The sequence below is a fragment of the Hakea prostrata genome, chromosome 7, assembly GCF_041222555.1.
Source record: "Hakea prostrata isolate BN-2017 chromosome 7, UWA_Hpros_2, whole genome shotgun sequence".
In the NCBI taxonomy this organism is placed as follows: Eukaryota; Viridiplantae; Streptophyta; class Magnoliopsida; order Proteales; family Proteaceae; genus Hakea; species Hakea prostrata.
In genome coordinates, this window is record NC_142606.1 from 20,137,563 (window position 1) to 20,161,243 (window position 23,681).

A 23,681-nucleotide genomic window follows, 5' to 3' on the forward strand; every position below is an offset into this window, starting at 1 on the left:
TTGCCAAGTGTCCCATTTATGCTAGGTCCTGGGTTCCCTTGCTGCACGAGATATTTTGTTTGACAGATTATTGGCTTCTAGTTCCACAATTTGGTCAATCTTGTCATCTGTGCTTTGATGCCCTTCAGGAAATTTTTGGTTGTTTAATCACTTCTCCTAGCTTGCTCTTGAGTGTAGATGGGAAGCACTTGGTTTTGGCCAGAAAATTAGAGAGGAAGTCTTCTTAAAAAAATTGGGGTTTGGCAGCCAGTTTGTTGACACCATAACCAATCTTTACATAAATTTTCTTTTTGGTATTTGTTTTTATTCTGTGGACATGTCCAATCTGGATGTGTATTAGATACAGCTGATGTGTGGGGAATCTATGGATGCTTGTTTCCATGGCTTTCTCTGCTTTAGGCTTCAACAACCTCTTTGCAATCTAGAATTAGAAGGAAGGGTCATTCTCTCACACACAGCATTGCAACAGTGGAAGCTAGATTCCTGCCTATGAATAAGCAAGCTCAACAGCCCTTTTGGAATAGCTCATAGTTTATCTTCCAAATGTGCATGTCTGAGAAAGATTCCCTTTGTTACTGTTTCTCAAAGACTTAGATATAACTGCTGAATTTTTCAATGACTGAGTACCATCTTTGCCAGCACCGACAATCACCCTGTGAAAGGGACTAATATCTGTAAATTTCTCACTTTGGCTATAAACTTATAACTTGCTTATCTCTCAAAATATTTGGGTAATTAGCATTTATACTTGTGTTTTGATGTGAATTTTGTAGTTTACTGTTTGTAATCCTATTTATTTTCTGTTTCAGGCAATAAGTGCATTTATATATATATATATATATATATATATATATATATATATATATAATATATTTTTTTTATTTAAATTGAGAAGTATGCATGCATACTTCAGAAGTCATTTTAACATGTTTAGGTTTGCCTTCTAATCAAGTCATGCTACATTTTCACTGAATATTTTCTGAACTGGATTGCTTGTATACTTTGGAGCATTCTGCCTAGTAATGGGGTTGAGATCTTGTGTGAACTGATGTTGTGATGCAGAGTATTGATCCGTAGGTTTCCTTGGTCTCAATGGTATGTGCACTTGGAAAGTGCAGAATGGCAGCTATGGTGAGGCTTCTGGAATCTGGAAATTTCTCAGAAATCACAGCAGGTACTAATATATATTATTGTTGTGGTATTCGTGATTTGAAGACTCTGGTTTAGAACATCATATTTAGCATTCATCAACTGGATGCAACTGAGAATGCATTGTAATTTGTAACTACCCAAAAGCATTAAAAATTGGTGGTAGTAAATGTAGCAGCTATATAAGTTCTAGCCAATAAGATGTAACCGTGTTGATATGTTGGTTTTGGAGCTACTGTACACCATTTATGATGCGAGTGAAACCTTAGGAGATGGACCTTTGATTGTAGGTCCTTAGACTTGATTTGGAAAGCCATCTGCTTTGACGTCTCCTCTAAGCTCCTGCTGGTTCCCCATCCCTCTCCTCTAAGCGTTTAGTTTTTGTCAAGAGTTACGTTGCTTGCAATACCAGTGGTATCTGCGGTGGTTTGTATTGTTTGGAAACAAATGGTTGACTGATATACATGGGAAGTCTTCCCTGCAACTTATTTCTTTTGTTGCAGAGGGAGAGAAAATGTCAAAGTATTGTTTGCATGGACAAATAGTGGCAGACTGTTGTTTGTAATGTCAGCTGAAAAAAAGAAGACTTAATGATAGGGAATCTGGCTCTAGAAGTTGTTATTGTGTATTTCCTGCCATTTATTTTATGTTATCTTTTAGGAGATGTCCTTTTGGATGAAAGTTGTGTAGAATCTGTACTCCATGTTATGTGTTTAATTGATTGGTTCCTTTTTCTAAAATAGGAAATTTGTGAGAGTAATTCTAAGTCATGTGGTGTAGTAAGGCATCTGTGTGCTTCATACCTTCTATTAGTGGTTTAGAACACTCCATTGATGTTCTGGTTACTTAGCTTTTGGAGACATGGTCTGGATCAATATGTTTAGTAACATATTAGGCTATTAGCTTAGTGCTGGTAAAAAGAAGATAAGAAGGGTAAGGAAAAAAGAAAGAGTAAATATTCCTCTTGATGACACTCCGTTCATTTGCTGGTCACTAAGCTTTTGGAGAAAAGGCCTAGATCAATATATGAATTAATAACATTTTAACTTAATTAGTGCTGGGAAAAAGAAGATAACAATTAAGGAAAAATGCAAGGGTGAAATATTTGTCTTGATGAATTGTATTGCCTATGAGTTTCCATGGAAATAATAGCTGATTATTATTGTGCTTTTATAACCATGAAACTTCATTACTGGCTTAGCTGTTCTTAATAAATATAATAAGTTCAATGACTTAGTATGTTTATCAGAGACGCATTCTTGATAATATCCTCTCTTTTTTTTTGGGTGAAATTTTGATAATATCCTTACCAAATAGTTTTTTGTTTTGCTTATTTTCAACTTCATGATGTTAAGCAATTGCTTTGTGGGCAAGGTTAGAATAAGTATTGTTACTGTTCATTGCAGCTTGAGTTTACTGGTAATGGAAGCTAGTTTCATTTAATTCATATATGATACAACACCGTTGTCATCAATGTCATTCTTTATGTGCATGTTACCAGAGATAATCAATATTTGTTATTGTTTCGGATGAAGTTATATGTTATCCACTCTGGATGGTACATTTCAATTATTTGCTGCTCCACTTATTATGTTGTACTCCTTCCCAGAAGAAGCTAGCCGCGAGAAATTAGCTGTTCAGTCCATTCAGAGAGAATTACGTGAGGCAGATGAAGCAAATTTGCTTGAAGAGGAAGGTTAGAACATTTTCCTTTGTCCAGATGTTATTCTGTAAAGCTTTCCAATTTTTGACGCATGATCTTGGCATATTAGGTTCTGTTTACTGCAAATTTATTTAATCCAATTGCATCGACTCAATTAGGCAGGGATGCCAGGCTTTATTGATATTTTTCTCTTCTATTTCTAGAGGTATTTGATAATATAATTTTTGGTTCTTAGTTTCTTTTTCTATGGACTTGCTATAGCAATAATTCTATCAAATACCAACATTTTTAAAGTCGGGAAAGTTAGAATTGAAGGTTCAAGAACTTGAGATCACTAAGCTTTTTTGTGGTTTGATGTTGAAAAGGTAATTGGAATAAGGAAAATAGAATTTATATTACTTCTCAGAGAAGATCTACGTGTTGCAAAGAGGCAAAAAGTTAAGTGGTGTGGGGCAATTGGGTTATTATCTTATTTGGTTTCTTGAAATACAAGACTCAAAAGAAGATTGAGTATGCTGTATATTTGGGTTTAGTTGGTAATAAACTTGGTTTACAGGACCAAAATTTTTCATGGAATAGGAGGCTACTGGAGCTCAGTTCTGTTGGAGGGAGATGCATGTAGTCCATTGTTTGGGCTAGTCAATGCCACAGGTAGGTAATGTAGGTCTGCAATTGAAAGTTCAAAATGTTCCTAAAAATAATTCAGAGAGAATGGAAATCCAGGAGCAAAATTTTCCTAAACATAAATTCTGAGAGAATGGAAATCCAGGATTAAGGATAAATCAAGTTTCTCAAAATCAGATGGATGGATTCATTGAAACTATACTAAAGTTCAGTAATTAGGGTGCAGTATGTTTGCTTATAGCTTGAAGTTTTAACCCAATTTAGACCTGTACATATGGAGTATCCTAGCAGCAAAAGGATATGACCAGAACAGTAATTTCAGAGATTAAACTATTAATTGATTCTGCATATGGATTTGATATAATTAAAGGAAACAGAACAATAAATAAATTAGAATTGATACTAATATATCAGGGTATAGATAGATGGTTAAGAAAAAACAGAGGCAGAATTGGAAAAAGGGATACCAGATCAGTATGTCAGAATCTGGTCAAAATTGAGGAGATGGATTGAAAACCAAATTGAAGCAGATTGTAACAGCTGGATACTTCTGCTTCCAATTCATGCAAACAAGAAGCTTGTATATGGAATCTGGATCTTGAGTAGAGCAGAAGTTGCGTCGGAATTTAGAACCTAACTTGTTAACAGCAACTCGGGACGTATTAAGGAAAAAGATAAGAAGTTAAATCTGAAAACGAACTTCAAATCAGGATGACAAATCAGATCATGGGGGAGGGGGGATATGGAAGATAGAAGAGTGTGAGTTAGTATGGATGGGCATTCTCAGCCCTGGGTCCCTGGGTCTCTCACCGACTGCTATCTCTGCTGTTGAAATGGGAGTTTTCTTCCATAGTCAAGTGTAGCAGCATGCCTCTTTTTTCATTAATTTCTCTTCTAAACTGATTATATTGGCTGCACATTTATTGATTCAGAACAATTAGAAACTTTGGAAACTCAAAAATAACAATTAATAAGCTTAACCAGCTAAAACTTCAAACTAAATTGAAATAGAAACCACTAAAGGCTTCAGTGGGCACTACAACATCTACTAATCAAAACGAGAAATTTCTGGGCAGCAGTTGAAGGTGACTGGTCAATGGCAAGGCTCCTTTCCTGGAAAATCAAGCAGCAGCCTGTTTGGGTCTTCTGGAAAAATCATGATGGAAAATCCAATGGGGTCCTTGCAGGATCAGTTTTGGAGGACAACTCAGATAAAAATCAGGTTGCGCAGGTCCAAAAGAGGATAGAGGGGTTGCAAGCTAGGGAAGATGAAGAGTCATCTTGACATGGTCCCATGGATTGAAGTTGATGTGGTGGAAGGTTGAAGATTTTGGGTATGATGATGATTTTTGAAGTTGAAATTAAGAGAAAGAAGATTACAGTTGCTAGATGTCCAAGCCCAACCTTACGAGTCCACCTAGAGCACTATCAGGTAGATCTACCTTGAATGTAAATGCTGAGATCTATATCTGCTTGAGTTTCAAGTGAGAGTTCTCAAAGAGAGCTTCTGTTTTTTGGTTGCATATTTTGCATGAAAACTCCCATGATTTTCTTTATAGCCAAAGCAGGGAGGCTGGTTCTTTTGGAACTTACAAAAAGTATTGAAGAGGCCTTTGATTCTGCGACAAGGGAATTTTCGACATGTCCACATTATTAGACCCAAGCAAAAAAAAAATGACATGAAGACTAGTACTAGACTCTAGACTAATACTTAGGAAATTAAATAGATAACCCAGGAATAGGAAAAAGGCTTGTAAAAGTCAAAACACTAGTAACTAGGAACATTAAAGTACATTCTAGCGCCTTCCTAGCAATACCACTAAGTGTACTACTGGAGAAATAATAGGGGCTTGGAGTGCCCTGGCCAGCATAGACTGGGCCTGTGAGGCTTGGCCTTTGGCTGGTCTCACAGCTGGGTTGCTTGTTTGGTCCAGTCTGGCCAATTTGAAGCTAGTTTGACGTTACTTGATTTTTCTTTTTATGTCCAGTCATGGCATCTACATTATCCAATGCCAATGTGGATCTTACTAACTAGTAACTACTTGATAAATAAAATATTGCAACTTAAGTCTCTCCATGTTTCAATTAGTCTAACCAAAACAATTGAACATGAAATAAAACTAAGTGAAAAAAGGAAAAAGAAAAAACAGAGAAGGCCATGAGTTGGCCTTGCTTGGGTTTCTTCTTACGGATGTAGAAATACAGATCTGTACCATTAGGTGTCTTGTTACACATGATTTTGTCATCCAGTATCTTTCTGATCAGTTTGGTTCAAAGAATTCATTGAAATATTTCCTGACTTTTAGATTAGGCTACAGTCAAAGGAGAGCCCTTAGTTACTGAACTGATTGTGAGTGAGATTTTCTTGAGTTCCCATTGTTTTTTAATGTTTGCTGGTTATTACTCATCTGTCCAAAACCAAAATTTTATTAGTGTTAAGTGGTGACCCCGCTTAGTGTGTTTTCAACTTAGTATCTATGGTTCTGTGTAGCTATCATGCATGAATGGTTCTAGTTCAACTGAGGAGGAATAGTGCCAACTCTTCTGTGGTTGGGTGCAGAAGGTTTCCAGGGTCTCCACTGGTGCAACCAAATTGGTGGTATTATCTCTAGGTTAAACGGTAACTGCATCTCTTCATTGAACACACACACACACTCTTAGATACATGGGTTTCTATGGCCAACTTATAGACCTACAAGATGGCTAATTAAATTGAGTAAGAAAAATTCTTTTTCGCTTAGTTTATTTTAAGTTGTTTTGGCTTAGGTAAATTGAACCAGTTCTATGTTGTTCAATCTAAGTTAGCATGTGACTAGCACATGACTGATTAGTAGAATGCAATTAAGACTTTATTTTGAGCCTATTTTAGTTTCCTAATTAGTTTAAGTTACCTAACAGTTTTAAGGATTGGTTAGGTCTTCCCTTTTTAGTTTACGAGACTGTTTTAGAGCTATTTTTGTAAGATTATAGCAGGTTGCATTTTTGAACATGGATTTTTTTTTTTTGAAATTACTGGTCACAAGCTTGACTGCTACCATCCTTTTCTGCAAGAGAACTTCATGTAGTGTTTAAACTTTAAAGTCTAGACTGATTAGCTACTTGGTGTTTAAAGTTTCGAGTGTTTGCAGTTGGCTCCTTGGTGCTGCAAGTCCAACTTCCTGTTGGGGCTCGGTGTTTAAAGTCCAAGTTACAGTAGGGATTGTGGAATTAGTCAACTCATTTTCAGTAGAAGCCCGGCAGGTTCCATTAAAGCTTCCCTTCAACACGGTTGGAGACTTATCTTCTCCAACAAAGATCTAGTTATTATCCATTTGAAGCTGCTGCTATTAATAGACTGTGACAACAACCACTCAAATTTCTAGAAAATACCATATTTATATGCTATATTGCTATGATATTATGATCAACATAGTTTGTTTTGTTTTATTTTGATGAATACCTTTTTTCATTATGATCCTTTAATATTTATTTAGCACATAATCAGAATTATATAATTTATATGATGCTGTTGTGCCGAGTAAAATCTTTATATTAGAAAAGGCACACCAAGACATTTTGTCTGCCAAAGACGCTTCATGGCTGCCTATTGTCAAGGTGTTTCCAGACACCCTTAATGCCATGGTAGGCGCAATGCCTTGATTACTATTGTATACAATACTGAGTGGGTGAACCTTTGTGCAAGTTCAATGGTAAAGGTTGCCTCAATGTAACCAAGAGGCTGTATGGCTGCATACGTTATGACATTTCACAGACCCCTCAGTGGCTAGAGCCTTATGCACAGGGTATGTCCTCATTATACAGTAGTGCTATACTGCTATATTCATACTTCCTGCTCTTTGAGTTGTTGCAGCAATAATTTAAAAGATCTTTGAAGACCGTCATCTGATGGTTGATACAGGCCCTTCTTGTATGTTAATTAATTTGATGGTTTATTGCCATCTCAAACACAAGGTCTACTCTTTGTTTTATCAAATTATCAATCTAGTGAAGGCAGTTTTAAATCCTTAGAACAACAGTTTATAAAGCAGAGCTAACAGCAAACGTAGAAATCTGCATGGGAAGGGTATGAATCTGGCTGGAACTCCTTCAAGCCCTTTGCATGTTTGAGTCCACAAAACAAGAAAAACATAAACAGAGTAAAGCTATTGGGAAAATTGGAGCCCAAAAATTTGAATGTTAATCACTCAGATCAATAAACTAAATGAGGGCACGGGAAGGATGAAGAAAACATTGGCCTTTGGTTTTTCACAGCTTTATGCTTTAGCCATAACCAGAATTGTGTCCGTTAGCACTTCTTCCTGAACCAGAGATGCAAATTGAGACAAAAAAAGTGGGCGGATAGTGATCTGCGGCATGAGGGAATGATGGAGGGAGAGAGCCACAGTACAGAGTCATGGAGTAGTCAGCACTTTCACCCTTAAGGATCAAAATACCATTGCAGTTTGTGATAATTAAACGTCGCCATGAAATGCACCAAAAAATTGTGGTCCAACGTCCTTGGTAAACTCAAGAGTCTATTACGGATTCTGGAGTTATTTCATTTTCTTTAAATGAAAAGTTTGACAAATAATACCTGACATATAAATGAAATTAAAAGGTTGTCAGAAAATTAAAAAAGTTAGTAATGGTACCAAAACTAAAAGCTAGCTGCAAATTTATTTAGAATGTTTGAGTATGGGACATAATTTTGCTTGTTTTGGGAGTGTCTCTTTTTCTCTCTTGGTTACATGATTCATTACTTCAAAATTTTTATGCTTTTCAGCATGGATTCTGTACTGTTATAATATTTGGTAATATGAGATATATGCTAATTCTGATTCTTTGTGCAGATATGCACGTTTTTGATTGCAAACCATTGACAGACCCTCTACATTTGGTAATGCCTTTACTGATACAAACCACTTTTCAGCTACCCAGGATGCATCATATTTGTTAATTTTGGTTGTGTTATTATTCGGATTGAGTTTGTTAAATATCTAATGGATGAGTTTGACAGTCAATTAATGTCATAGGAAATTTTGCCCCCCTTCCCCCCCCCCCGGAGGCTCTGTCGTATGTGCAGAAGCCTTCGACACCGGGTGTGCTCCTTTTCAGCTGTATGTATTGTGTGAACTCTTGTGTAGATCAATTCCTTGGGTACACAATGATCTGCTAAAGTCTCCGGATTTTGATTTCTTATGAGGATTTACAATATTCCATGTGAGTCTTGTACTTTTATTTGGGAGAAGATACCACATTGTGTGGACTCAGTGTAGATGAATTCCTCGGGTAACAACACAATGATCTGCTGAAGTTTCCAGATTTTGATTTCTTATGACGATTTTCAATAATCCATGTGTATCTTGTACTCTTATTTGGGAGAAGATACCATCCCAAATGTGGAATATCTTTCTTGTGTGTCAAGGACGAGGTTTTTGGGTGCTCATCCAATGAAAAGAATAGCATTTTCACTTAAAAAATTCCAATTTATTTTAAAATATTGTTTCTTTGGTTCTTTGAGTGGTGTTCAATGGAAGTTACTCTCAGTAACTTCTTAAGAAACTATCTCATTGCTGTGTATAAGTTCAGTTTGAATCTAATATTCATTATTCTACTGCAAATGGAGGCTGCCCAAATGTTACTCTTCCATTCTTTTTGCCGTGTCTTCAAGCACTTAGAATGCAACATTGGTGGATATTGTCATCACTTCCATGATTCATTGTGCTTCATGTTCAATGATGAATGTTATGGAGAATTGTTTGTGTTTTCTTCTTTAATTATCTTGGTTGCCATGCACTTTGTTCTCTGATTCTTTGTTCTTGATTAACTGTGAAGGTTTGTTGCAATGCTTGTAAGAAACCCATCAAGGCCAGTCAGTATGCTGCGCATGCAGGTTGGGATCCCTCTTTTCTGTTCCAATTGTCAGATTTTCCCCACTGCTTCAAGAAGGGAAGATGTAATTATGTATTTTATAGCTTGGGTTATTATATGAGTTGCTTTACACTGTTGAAATATGTCCAGTTAGCATGAGGGAGGAGCTCGACAGGGCAGAGAAACCTGTAGGAATGAAAATAGGAACAATGTAATGAAGGAAACTTAGATAGTCCATGCAATAGATTCATCATGCACTAGAATGTATTCTACCATGCAACTGTTATTACCTAGAGTTACATAAGAACCCAGGAAAAGAATCAGCTAAATCCTTAGTCATCACGTAGAAGCTATATAATTGATTGATTTGTAGATCACTTAAACTAGTCCCGTTCAAACACAAACTGTTAAATTTGGACCTACCAATCTTGGTTTGTTATTTTATTCTTTTTGAACTTCTCTTTTGGTGGATACTTTATGAGTTGACTCTTAGGTGTATGCGTAACATGGAATTAAAATGAGTTTTTTTTATTGGTGGCTCCTTTAAGCAAGTTAAGAAATATCACTGACATCAGGGTTTCGCCCCCTGGCGAAAAGGGTGAAACCCTAATATGTCGGCGAACTATTGCCGACATCTAAATGGGGTTCCGCAGCTTCCACCGGTACTTTCGCTGGAGTTGCCTTTGCAGGTGTGGCCGTGTGAGTTTGAGAAGCAGGAGAGAGGTCGCAAAATCAAAGAGTTATCGCAATATTTTTGATATTTTCAACATTTGGATTCTACAACTTCCGATATTTTCAGAATTTATCATGATATTTTAAAGGTATTGGTGATATATCGACCTTTATATTCCACAATATTTTCGGTGATTTATAGCCGATTTTTGGTAAATCTCGTATCTTCGTTCCAATTCGTATTGCTAAGCTCCAAAATGGCAAAATATTGCCGAGTTTTGACAATATTTGTCGGTGATATTTCGCTGATTTTTCCTTTCTTGCCCTTAAGGGGGGGGGTGAAACTGAAGGCACCTCCCTTAAGTGCAAAATATTTCTGGTGGCTCACCCTTTTATTACTGGTTACCCAGACTTAATAGAGTTACTTAGATTCTGTTAGGTCCCAAAATAAAATGACTAAAATACCCTCCAATATCAATTTACTAAACTATACTCCCATACCTAACCCTTAGGTGGGTGAAGGGATTTCTCCTTCACCCATCTTTTTCCTACACCTTGCCGTAAACCACCGCCCCCACCTTCCGCTTGCCGGAAATCACCCACTTGCAGATTGTTACTTAGATGAATGATTTTCACTCTCTGTTTCTCAACCCTGCAAGTCTGACTATAGAAGAACAATGAAATTGATGAAAGAAATCGATTAACAATTCGGATATTGAACTCAACCCTCATGTTATAATATCCTACCGTGGTCCTCACTCTGTTTAACATTCCGGTCACAATCTTTCAGTTGATCCAAATTCCCTTATCAAATTTCAATTTGTTGCAGACGTTCAATTTGGAATTCCGATTTCCAAATTCTCATTTTTAGAGTTTTCAAATTTTCTTCTTTTTACATTAGTTTTCTGTAAAAACAGAAGATTTTCTTCTTTTTGCCCCAAATTTGTTTCTCCTCCTTTGATATGAATTTGTATGTCAGATGCATTTTGATTAAATGGGATGAAAAGATTCAGTGACGAGCGAGGATGTGGTGTGCTAAACCCACCATTTAGGGTTTTCACTGAAGAACAAATGTGGGGTAATCAGCACTATGGAATGGTTCATGGATTCCATTAAAGCTTCAACCAGCGCTAGGGGAAAACCCTTTAGTAATTAAACCTCAATTATTTTTGTTTGTGAATGATTTTTGGTCTCTGATAGCTTTTCTCCTCCCTTCCTTCTTTTTATCTTAGTTCTATCTACAAGAAGCTGGGTGGGTTTGTTGGAACGGTGAGGACCATGGTCGATGCTGTCAGCACTAGAAGTGAAGGTGTGGGTAATTTGCTCCAATTCATTCAGATTTACAGGAGGTTGATCTTGGAGTTTGTTCGATGAGGTTATTCATTTTAGGGGAGTGTTTGGTTTGTGTTTCAGTTTTGACAGAAATGATCCACCACCCTCCCGGAAAATCCTAATACAGATTGGGGAAAATCATTTCAGAAGAGATGATGGGGCTTCTGGGTTTAGGAAAACAAAATTAGCAGAGAACGAATCTAAGAAGGGGACATTGGAACTGTTGAAAGGAAGTAGAAGGAGAAGAACAACAATCAAAAGTTGATCACAGAAGGGAGATAAGTTATAAAGAGAGAGGTTTTATGCTTTCCTAGAACCAATTGATTCTCCTCATAATAACTCGGTGGGGATGCATGGTGGTGGAAGATTCATAAGCATCGGTGGATGGTGGGTGATTTCCGGGAGGGGGAAGGTGGGGGCGGCGGTTGTTTCCGGCAAGGTGTAGGAAGAAAATGGGTTAAGGGGGGATCCCTTCTCTAACCTAAGGGTTGGGTATGGGACATAGTTTAGTGAATAGATATTGGAGGGTATTTTAGTCATTTTATTTTGGGACTTAATAGAATCTAAGTAACTCTGTTAAGTGTGAGTAACCAGTAATAAAAGGGTGAGCCACCAGTAATATTTGGCGCTTAAGGGAGGTGCCTTCAATGTCACCCCCACTTAGGGAGCCACCGGTAAAAAACTCTCAGAATATTTTGGGCACATCAGACATACCGTGATTCTGATTACTGCATAATATATGCTGTATCAGTTACTTTAGGAGCAATTATGTTTGCCAATCCCAGATGTGATGTTCCATTAAATGTGAGGTCATATCCTGCATCTTGGGTCTTCCATCTTGCCCATTTTAGATGCTTCAAAAGGTTATTCATGGAGGAGACTGATCATTTTATTGTATAGATTAAAGACTGTCAATTCCTCGTTTGCAATTGTTTTTCTTATTATCTGTATCCTTTATTGACTTCAAAACATATTCGGATTTTTTACAGAATAAAGTAATGAGGTGAGTAGAAACCTCAAGTGGTTTCTCTAGAATAATATTTTTGTTGACTTTGTTGATGCAGTTGCCTTGGCTGAACCAGCATGACCCACTTTGAGGCCTAAACTGAGGACTGGTTCTAAACTAGTTTTCTGACTGGGCGAGGGTTGGCAGATCATGTAGAATATTTATTTCCTTGTACTTAATCCTCATTGTTTTAGAAGGTGGGGTAGATAACATAGGATTACTATGGTAGTTTCTCTTTCTTAGATTAGCTTAGTTTGCTAGTTTCTAGTTGGCTTTTTCTTTTTGTTGGGTTTCTATTGCTGTGCAATAATATTCTCTATATATTATTGTAATTGCAGCAGAACTCAGATTTGAAGTTAGGAAGAATCGAATGTTGAAAGTTGTAAATGCAAGAGTTGCCTATGCGTGTGTGTGTGTGCAAGAAGTAGTATGCATGTGTCCTCTCTCTCCTCTCTTCTCCCCACTGCAACTCTACTCCCAAGTCACCCTCTTCTCCTACACCATTAATGCATTATCTTTTGGTTGATATTTCATTTGGTACCTTTAAATTTTTTGTGGATGTGTTGAAGTGATACAAGTCCATTTAATCTTTTCAGAGCATTGTAGGCCATTTAATTCCTCAGAAGAAACTGGTTTGGAGCTTGATGGTGGTACAGGACATAAGAAACCTCCAAGAAAGGGGAGGAAAAAATTGCAAACAGCTCAGGATAGTATGCTTCCTTCCTTTATACTATTTCATTGTAGGGAAAAGGTTGGGCACAACCCCAGCATAGCATAAGCTAGGGTACACTTTCACTCTCCCCCACCCCCTGTTTTGAAATACTATGCTAGTTAACTTAAGCATGCGTAAATTTCTTTCTTGTGTCGTAAATAAAAATAAAGTTTTACAGGTTGCAAATGTTATTTTGGGAAGTATCCCTTGAATATTGTTGTGTTTTTTCTTTTTTCTTTTTTAATTTTATACGAGCGGTTTGTGGGACCACGAACTATATTCCTAATAATTTGTTGATGTCTTCTAGATCAAGCTGCTGCAGTTGTGGAACAAGAGAGGTCTGAGTCTCTGCATGCTGATGATCATGCTGTTTCAGAATCCACTGCTGATGACCAAAGTGGAATGAATTATTCCATCTCTAGAGAGGCAAAAAGTAACTAGTTTTTAATGTTCAATTTGATATATTCTATCATATTATCATACTAAACTCACAACATTTGCATAGAAATTGATAACCATAGAATTCATATTGCAAAAATAGTGTACTTGTCAATATCAAATTGCTATCATCGATGAATGCTACAGTGAGAGAATCTTTGCCATTTTTGGCTAGTTAGTCTGTCTTCTACATGGGTGATAGTTGTCTGTGAGTCTGAATTTGTTGACCGGATATATAACATTATTCCAACTAAATGTGGTTGGCTATATGATCAGCTCAATTGGCAGTCATACATGATATGAGGTCTAAGCTCTGAATTTCTTGCCTCACCACTTTCCTTTGGTTATTTTACGCTTGCCCCTGGCTAGTGTAAGACAAAAGCCGGGGTAGGTTTACATCCTATGTAAAGAGAATTAAAAGACTTCTAAAATAAGAGTAACTATTTTAGTAGTCCGTAATTCAAATGAGAACAAATAGGAGTTAAGATCCAAATATTCTATCTATGCAGCTGATATCTCTAATAAATAGATTAAAATAAATTAAAAGACAATATTTTCCCCAAATAACATAAATTCCTAATATTCTACTCATGAGTCGTGACTCAGTCTAGACTTTGTACATTTTTGTCTGGAAACCTACTTGGGTTTGGGTCCGTCTAATATGGTGTGTTTGCATACACTCCTGGTGTTGAGAAAAACTCATACCAAACAACCATTCGCTTAGTCGACAAACATTTGATTTTGATGAGGTGATGAGCCAGGGCACCATAGGGTCTATCATCATGGTCTACTATTAAACGACATCTCTTAAGTGGCAATCTGATTGTGGGGTTTCACAGTTGAAATTGGACCATTCATTGATTCTTCAATCATGAATTTGGTTGGACCATGTACTTCAGTTTGATTGTTGCTTTCATTTTCTACATCTGATCCACTTTCTGATGATTTTATCATGCTTGGGTTCTTATCATTGAGGCAGTTAGCACTACTGGCAAGCTCCTGAAGACCTATCATCAGTCAGAGAGTTTGGTCTGTATTTTATGGAATCCATCACTATTGGCATAGAGTAAATCATGTTGGTCGATCTCCATGTGGTGGCTTGTGAATTTGTGATTAAATGGCAGAGTAGTAAATAAATTCAAACGAATAAGGGATGTCAAAGTCAAAATGTTGGAATTCAAACAGAGGAAGAATTAGTAGTACAATAAGGGAGGGCAAAGTTGGAAACCAGTTTGGAAGTGACATAAGAGAAGAATAAAGGTTCTAAGAGCAATCTTGGAAATAAGTGAAAAAGAATAGGATGGAAGTAATGAAAACAGAAGGGAAGGGTAGTGTAGGCAAGATTAAAAAAAAAAATCACTTAGGGAAGGGTCAGAAGAGGTATCATGGGTTACGGAGTAAAATATTAAGAAAGTAAAATGAGGGGAAAGGTATTCCTAGAAAGCCGACAAAAAGGGAAGGGGCATTAAGTTACTGAGAGTGGTGGACTCTTTGCTCTTGTCTCTCTTCTTTGATTTCTCTTTCTTTTGTATTATTATTATTATTCTTCTTTGGGTTCACTGGTTTGAACCCTAAAAGCTTCAATTGTGGAGGAAAAAAGGGGCGGTGAGGTGGTTTTGGAATTTTTGCTGATGAGCTCAGAGCCCCTGCAGTTGGATTTACTGCTAAAGTAAAAGGAAGGAACAGGGTTGATAGGTTCATAGAGAAGCAGGAAAGAAGTGGGGGAGGTTTGCAGGTTGTGTTCCCACCTTCCACCAACTCTGCCAGTGCTGCTGCTGATTGTTGAACAGCATCCGAAAAACAGGAGAATTGAAAAATTATCGGTTGAAAGAGATAAACGGAGAAATATGATGGATCCTTTGGCTCTAATACCATGTTGATGGCTGGTTTGTTAGGGTTTCAGGGAAAACCTAAAGTGAAATCTAGGTTGCAAGGGAGAAGTATGCATAAGGGAGAGGGGGTGGGGGATGAAGAGTGCTGACATGGCACAGACACACAAAAAGCCACATGAGCTCTCAAATAATAATTCAATCTATCCATACCGATGTGGGACCACATCATATATAAATAAAATTATTAGATTTTGGAAATAAAACTTACTTTTCTTACCAGGATTCTTCAACTAAGGGAAAAAGGATTTGGAACCAAATATCCTTCCCAGCTTATACAATTAGTCTCCGAGAAACATAAACTCCTAGAACTCTACTAGACCCATGACTAAAATTGTACACGATCCATCTTGGGTTGGAAACCGAGTTGGGTTTGGGTTGGTCCAAGGTAAGCATATATGGATCAGGGAGATTAAGTTTTCTAACTTTCCATGAGTTTATGTTTATGTATATCACGATTTGCTGTACGTAGAAGTTGGTACTTGATAGTTGAAAGTTCGTAATATGTAATCTTGACTCAGTTATCATTAGAGACGAGTTTGTACTTTAAAGTAGAAACATCCAAGTCTTTATTTAAGTTTTGCATGTCAATTAATGCCAAATTTAGTTATCAAACTATGTGTAGAATATGCAATATTACATCTTTATGACAATGTTTTAGCCTTCAATACCAAGGGTGAAAATTCAAATACGTAAATTTATTTGTCTCTATGTGTGTCTCATCTTCAATATGAAAGCTTAAATATGTTTATTAATGTTATAACAAGCTTACCTTAAAGTTTCAGAACCAAGCGTGCCCAGTTGACCACAGAAACGTCAATTTGAAACCTAAAAGAATAAAATATGCAATGCCTTGTGGTATCAAGATTTTAGAATCTTGTCGTGGTTGAGATGGCAAGTTGAGACGAGATCTCAAACCTTGCTTTCTCTGTAAGTGAATTCAAGGTACTTCCTTTTAAGCTCCACCAGCTTATCTTAAGGCAAGTAGGCACCTATATCTTATGATTCTATGTAATGTGGCACATTTTTAGAGCCACCAATTTATATTGAGTGGTTAGGCTCTCTCTAGGTGTACTTACAGTCCTTATAAGGCCAACCTTTTTGGTGATTTGATGGCAAGTTTCAGTTGGTAGTTGATACTTGACAGTTTGGTATGTGTAATACCGACTTACTTGTTGTTTAAATGAGTTCATACTTTGTAGTAGAATCTTGTAAGTTCTTAATTTATGTTTTATGCGTTAATTATATCTCATATCATTTAAAGCTTCAAACTGTGTTGATTTTGCAATATTATATGTTTACGATAAGGATCTGACCTTTATTGTGGTCGACCAAGGGATTAATTTCAAATCACAAAATTGTATGTATGTGTCTGTGTATGTGGTTGTTTTTACTTTATTATTATTATTTTTTTTTTTTGGGGGGGGGGGGGGGGGGGAGATTTTCATGTTCTCTCTCTCTCTCTCTCTCTCTCTCTCTCTCTTGTGGGAGATTTCCATGTTCTCTCTCTCTCTGAGTACTCCTAACTTCCTCATTGTAGAATATCTCTTATCTCATGCTAGAAATCTAGAGCTTATGTGGATGAAAGTTTCTCCTTGAGGCAAATTTCTGGTGTTAACCCTTGAGTTGACAAGACTAATCCCTCCCTCTTCTCTGTACAGGGCACTTGGCTTCTATTGATGGGTCAGCTGTAATTGATGGTTCACGACTCAGTCCTAGAAATACAAACTATTTAGCAGGTGTAATGTCTCCTTCAAAAAGACGTACTAAGTTGTATGTTCACCTCACCTTTGTGACAGTACGACTGATCTTGATCATACCTGCATAGCTTCAATTCCTAGGACTAATTTCTTGTTATCTTTGTGAATTGATATTTAGTCATTGTATCTCATGAATGTGTCCTGGTGGATATAAACAAAAAAATTCGTACTTTTTGGCCTTGTCATATATTAATCATGCTCATTTTTAATAAGACCATCTTTATGTTCTTAGGTTTTTAATGCATTGAAGTTACTTTTTGTATTCCTCCCCCAAAATTTAAAGCAAGTCTTCTCATTTGTCTTTGTAGGATGGCTTCCGAGGGTCTACAACCATCTGATGGCATAGAAACAGCATATGGGGTAACTACAAATACGGGCATAAGTTGTCAGGAGGCTCAAACCTGTAAGGCCAACTTTAAATTTATTGCAGCTATCCTGTTTTATCAAATCAGCCATTGCTTTCATGACTTTCAGCTTGTAGATTGTCAGGTAAATCTCAAATAAGGTGCACTAGCACCTAGATGGCAGGCTGCTACAAGTATTAAGAAAGTATTTTGCATGGTTTTCTCTGCTTAGTTATTGCTGCTGAAAAAATCGGCTCTGGAATCTCCATTTTCCCCTCTGCAAATAATAAGCTAGTCTGGTGAATTAATGTAGCTTCGGCCATCAAGGTTTCCTAGAGTCAGGGTTGTCATGTTTTCTACATAACCCAATTCGTCATAGAGGATCTAAAATCAGGGCAACACCAACAAGACAACCAAGGGACCCAAGTTATAGACAATAATTTGACAGCTATACTTAACCAGGGGACTCAATCTGTGGTTGTTACATCCAGGTAGCTGTTGATCCAGCTTCCATTCTTTCATTCTAACCATCATGACTTTTCCAAACTTCAAGCACAGCCTCTTCTTAGACCATCTTTTGGTCTAATTTTTTGTTGCCTTCTAGTGGCTCATTTGACCTGCCACCCCTTAGTTATTGATTTCGGAGTTGCTGGCATATCTTTTGATTGAACCATCCAAAGTTGACAAAACCTTGTGTGTTTATCCATCATATGAGCTACTCAATCAAGATTGGAGCCATTATGCTGGCTGCTTTGGTTCTTATTCTCTAAGTGACTAGTCCTGGTTTATTGCTATCTTGGTGTTCTTCTACTACATGTTATTGATCCTACTGCAGAGTTATTCATAACAGAACCTCTTCTACATTGTTGATTCTTCTTCCGATCCATCACTTATACCACTTAATGTAGTCCCTAGATTGGTAAGAGATAATAGGAGCCACCAACCATGATTTGCCATGAAATGGAAAGCTCGATAGGGACCAAACGAGGGTTAGGGTTGGTAAGACTTATTGCATATTCATCACCAAATTGGGCTTCTTTCCTTAGAAACAAGGCTTGTGTGGGAATATATAGTTGGGCTTTGATCCCGTGGGTTTACTTTTTATCAGCAACTCTCATGGGCCTAAAATTTTGGTAGTTAGGCTGAGCACGAAAATAGCTTCTACACTTATATTTCAAGTCTTTTTAGTTGAATTGATTGAACCAATGTTCTAATTGGTTAATTAGCATGTTACTAACAGAATTAATTAGTGTAATGTAACTAGGACTTTATCTTGAGTCTACTTTTGTTTCCTTGTCAACTTAAGTTAGTATGTCAAGGATTTTGTGAGGCTTTTCCCTTCTAGAATAAGAGTCTATTTTTGGACCCCTTTTCTGGATGAACCATTGGAATAGGAGTATATTTTTTAGCCTTTTATATAAGGTTGTAATAGGGTTCATTACTGAACACAAAATTTCATCAATGAAATTTGCTTTGCGAGTGCCGGTGCCTTCCTTCTCCGTGGAGCAAGGGTTCTAGTTTATTGAGTAAGATCTAAACTTTGGTGGGATTGTTGTGGAATATTGAGTCTGACTCCTTTCAGTGGGAAGTGCTCAGGTGTTCCATTGGTAGGATTGGTTGGACCAATTGAATCCTTGACTGTGTGTGTGTCCCAGGAGATTCGAATTAAAGCTTCAGCATCAACAGGCATGAATTCTGCCTAGCCAAATTTAACTATTAAAACCTGCTGAAATTTTGATTAAATCTTCTCCTACCTTAAGACTTGATCAAAATTTATACACATCCGCCCAGCTGATTACATGAAATTACTGCTTTAGCCTTCATTCATTCCTAGTTCTACTTGGAATTCCTCCATACATACAGATTTAGTAACGTGATATTATAATTTTCCACATGTTGTCTTCGGTATTGCTTGACATAACCCCCGTCATTAAACCCTAACTCTCTAGTGGGCCCCCAAACTCAATTTTGGCCTGCCTGAATTTGCTGGTGCATACAAGATCCTGGTTTTACTGGGCCCTAGTTGATGTCAATCTAGGACTACATAAACGTACAGTTTGATGTTAGGGTTATGTCACGTGAGTGTAGGGAATTTTATTGGTGAAGGTTTGGGGTTTCATGGACGGTGGAATATTGCCTGCTTTGAAGCTTCTGCAATTCAGGGTTTCTAGAAAGTGAAGAATGAGGGAGTCTGCACTTTCTTTTAGTCAGAATGCAACCAAACTCGAATGGTTGTGTTAGGAGAGTACAGAAAGCAATCAGTCAGAATTGGAGTTAATTCTGGTATGGGCTGGGGGAAATCTTAGGTTGCTTGGAAATAATTAGAGATAGGTTTTCTTTTAAGGGTTTGAGTAGGAGATGGAGGCTTGGTAGCTTTGAGTTTCCGATGGTGGCAAGGGACTATTCTATCAAAATTGGCTCCATTGGGTAAGTTAGATCTTGGAAAATTGAAAGAAAAAAAGAAAAAAAAAAAAAGAGAGGGGAAAACAAGGGTTCATTATAGAGAATAGAAGGAGAACAGGGTTTGGGGAATGATTCAGCTTACTGATTAGTGATGAACGGTGGGTTGAATGGTTGGACATATCTTTCAACTTGCAGAATCCCAGAAACTAGAAAGATTCTTCGGTGGAAATCGATTATGGAAGCTTGAAGAATTTTGATTGAGGGATGGGGAGGGGAACTTTTGTCTCAAAGATAGCAATCTGACAAATAAGAACTTTCATTAACCAGATCATTGGGCTCAAATGAGTACTTATTTCTATACTGTCTGACTTAACTTCCAGAGTTAAATTAGGGTTCAGAGATAGAAATTAGGAGTTAGGACTCACAATAGAACCAAGTTTACTGTCCACTTGAACAGTAGGTTCACATGTCCTATTGGACTTATGAAGTAGACCTTCAAAAAAATGCAGCTAATAGGCCAATAGAAAAATTATAACACCTAACCATGTTTGTAACTTTGGTGCAAATGTAGGTTGCTCTGTATACCTAACCTACACTTAATGGTGCTGGTGTAGGAGGAATTCCTACATCTGAGGCTTATTTAAGTCAGCCAAACTGCTTCATCTCTAATTATTATGTACTGATTGCCATCTTGAGATGCACATTGTTGCATGACACTGGTGTACACTGCATTTCACATTTTTCTACCACTCTGATTTTGAGACCATACTGCTAACTGATATCTCCTCACATGTTTCTAGTTGCCTTGTCTTGGGGAAAAAGAAAACTGAATTAGTAACTTAAATAGTATTATCTGTTTCCTCTCATGCATGATTGAATGGAATTGTAGCTGTTGGCCAGATACATTCTTATACAAATTACATGTACACAGAATAACGCTGGCATTATTCTTCATGCCTCATGCCAGGTGGAGAATTTTCCATGGGATTAATTGCCGGAAGAGAAAAGCCTTGTGATTCTGCTGGAAATTCAAAGCTTCGGCAGGTGCCTGAACACAAAATTTCAGCCAAAGGTAACAATGGATTTGAATAAATTTCCCTAACCCCTCCTCCCCCCCCCCCCCCCCCTCTTTCCCCACTTCAAGAATTGTCCTGTTGATAAATCTATTGAGGAGCACGAAATAATATAATAAGAAAATGTCCACGCCTAATTTTCTTGGAGCAAATCAGATGTTTCAGAAATTTGGAAGTGAACCTGAGTCACCTGACTCTCTTGTCTTATGGGTTGCAACAGTTTTTATAATCCATCCTGGCATTGAACTGAAAATGGGTCTGTTCTTCAGACCGATCAAACTGCCTCAAAATAGATATAAAAGTAAAATTGAAAAAAGTGAATAAACCATCAAACTGAACTCTGTGGTTTCTGAAGTTCAGATAGTTTAATTCTGGTTTTGGTCCTAGGCAGTTCTATATCTCTACACCAAGCCAAAAAAGAGGCATTTCCAATCTTAACCCAGTTCAACCATCCTGCGTGGGTTGCAACACAATGATCTCAACTTCACTACATGTTGAATTTATTGGTCTTTAAACCATCTGACTTAAGTTGATGTGATGGTAACAAAATCAGATGCTCCAGTTCCTCTTGCAACAAAAGTTTACAACTTGCAAAGAAATAATCGTCTCCGGTCAGCACTTTGCCGTCTTTACTTTGACACATCTGTGAACTCCAGTGACTCTCTGAGTCCAAAATCAGCAGAGGGAATTGCGGTGTTACCATCTCAGAATTCATCACCTAAGGATTCATCACATGAGAGAATGGATGATCCACTACAAAAGAAGGTTTGCAGCTCAGCTTATTCCTGTATAATGTACCTAGCTGTTGCGTTTTGACCTTGTGGTTGACTAGCATTTGGCATCTTAATTTTATCACAACCTACATTAGGTTACATAGTTGGGCAGGTCAAGTGTGTCTTTTAGACTTCTAGTTCATACTATAAAGAATCCTGGCTGTGGTTGTTTTGCTTGATCATATAGAAAGGAAAACTTATTCTTGTCGCCCCCCTCATTTCTTTTTTATGGAACAGGATAATACTTATACATTGCATGCCGTGCAAAAGCCTGACCAGATTTTGGCTCAAAGTTCTGAATTGTGTTTGGGAAACTCAAGTGAACATCCAGCAGTCACAAACTTCACAAACTTCTCAGAACAGTTTCTGGATAATAACTTCTCAAGACCTGGGATCTCTATTGATGCTTCTTCCGCAGGGATAATGAGAGGCAGATATTTTCCTGCTCCGTATTCCTTTCCTGGCAACTCTGGTAGTTACTTTCTACTTCTCACTCTAGGTCATTTGATGTGCTCTTCCTCCTTGCAGCAAAACAATTTTGCAAACCTAATTACCTATAACCATAGATCATGAAACATAGAAAAATTGATTTAAGCGAAAGGGATATTTGTTTTGCACTTTGTCAGACCCATTCATTTGGAGCCTAATAATGAGTTTTATTTGGCTTTAGTCCACTAATAGTTTGAATCCCTTCAGCTCCCAATCTCATTTTAAGTGTTTTTCCCCCTTGTGTAGGTGGAAACCCTTATGCACTATAATTTTCATTTAGGACGTACAAATATGGAAGTGATCATATTTTTCATGGCATCTAGGAGACAGCAACCAAGGTGGTGGTGTTCTCTTTTTTTTTTTTTTTTTTTTTTTTTTTGGGGGTTGGGGGGTGGGGGCACCTGGATGCGAGGCATGTAGGCTGTCGAGGCACGTTACAAACAATGCAAGGAATAGTTCTTTTGGTGCAGACCTGTCTTGAGTTGCTGCTCAGCTCAGTTAATGATTTACATTTTAAAATAGAGAGGAGATGGTTGGATGGATCTGCAAAGGTTTTGGGAGAAGACTGTTTTGGTTAACAATCCGAAGATCTGTAACCAATAAGGAGAGAGATTGAGGGAGAAGAAAGGAGAACAATCTGAAAACAGGGCTGGGGATAAAACCTATTTTCTATCATATCACCCACTACATATTTATAATAAGCCAAAATAGAATTACGTAAGGAATATGACTCCTAACTTTTATCTAATTAACCTAAAACTTAACAAGAAACTTAACTCAGATCAGGACACTGAAGTGAAGACATTAAGCAATGAGAAAACAACAATAGAAACTTACTCAGATTAGGATACTAATAAGTAATAAGAGAGTACCTAAAGCAATAAGGAAACCACGATAGGGGGACTCCCACTATCGTGTTACATCATAATATCTCATATTCACATCTCATATCTGTAGCAGGGATATATGACCTACTTCTTGATTTGGCTTTTTGTGCCTGAGATGTTTGGGGTGTATGAGACTCACTAGCTGAGGGCCTGGCAATCTGATAGAGATCTTGGATAAAGATTGAAACTTGAATCTGAGAATGAACTTGATTCTGATTTTTTATCAAAACTTGAAGAAGATCTTCAAGAAATTGCATAGGGCAGGTTCAGGAAGGATGAAGAATTTGATGGAGGAATGGAGAAGTTGAATAGTTCAGACAAGGCTAAGCAATACCCAAAATAATAATCTTATTTATCAATTTGTTTTTCAATACTTGTCCCCTCAGAACCTTGTTTGAAAGAACAGACTCTTACAATAAAAAGGAACTGTTTAACCCAATCCTATTTTCATGTACTCTTGTGGTAAGTTCGTCGGTGTCATCATGTGGCAGAATATAGTTTGAACATTGAGAAATCAATAATTTTAAATGAGAATTTTCAGGTTTAATGTAAATCAATAATTTTAAATGAGAATTTTCAGGTTTAATGTACAATGAAAAGGTTAAGTATCCCCACCA

The 23,681-nt window shown here is 37.3% G+C and overlaps 1 protein-coding gene across 6 annotated transcripts in view; it reads left to right on the forward strand.

The window, feature by feature from the left end:
• LOC149010417 (uncharacterized) overlaps positions 1-23,681 on the forward strand; it is a 38,470-nt gene that overhangs the window by 13,788 nt on the left and 1,001 nt on the right. For 5 of the 6 annotated variants that reach the window (XM_089163718.1, XM_089163720.1, XM_089163717.1 and 2 more), the window contains 11 exons: positions 1,063-1,174; positions 2,759-2,845; positions 8,266-8,312; positions 9,251-9,308; positions 12,893-13,006; positions 13,316-13,441; positions 16,997-17,108; positions 17,404-17,498; positions 20,810-20,914; positions 21,469-21,680; positions 21,926-22,160. In XM_089163718.1, coding sequence (XP_089019844.1) covers positions 1,093-1,174; positions 2,759-2,845; positions 8,266-8,312; positions 9,251-9,308; positions 12,893-13,006; positions 13,316-13,441; positions 16,997-17,108; positions 17,404-17,498; positions 20,810-20,914; positions 21,469-21,680; positions 21,926-22,160 — 1,273 coding nt within the window. In that variant the 5' untranslated portion in view covers positions 1,063-1,092. The remainder of the gene's footprint in view (positions 1-1,062; positions 1,175-2,758; positions 2,846-8,265; positions 8,313-9,250; positions 9,309-12,892; positions 13,007-13,315; positions 13,442-16,996; positions 17,109-17,403; positions 17,499-20,809; positions 20,915-21,468; positions 21,681-21,925; positions 22,161-23,681) is intronic. The other variant, XM_089163722.1, reaches the window with a different exon arrangement.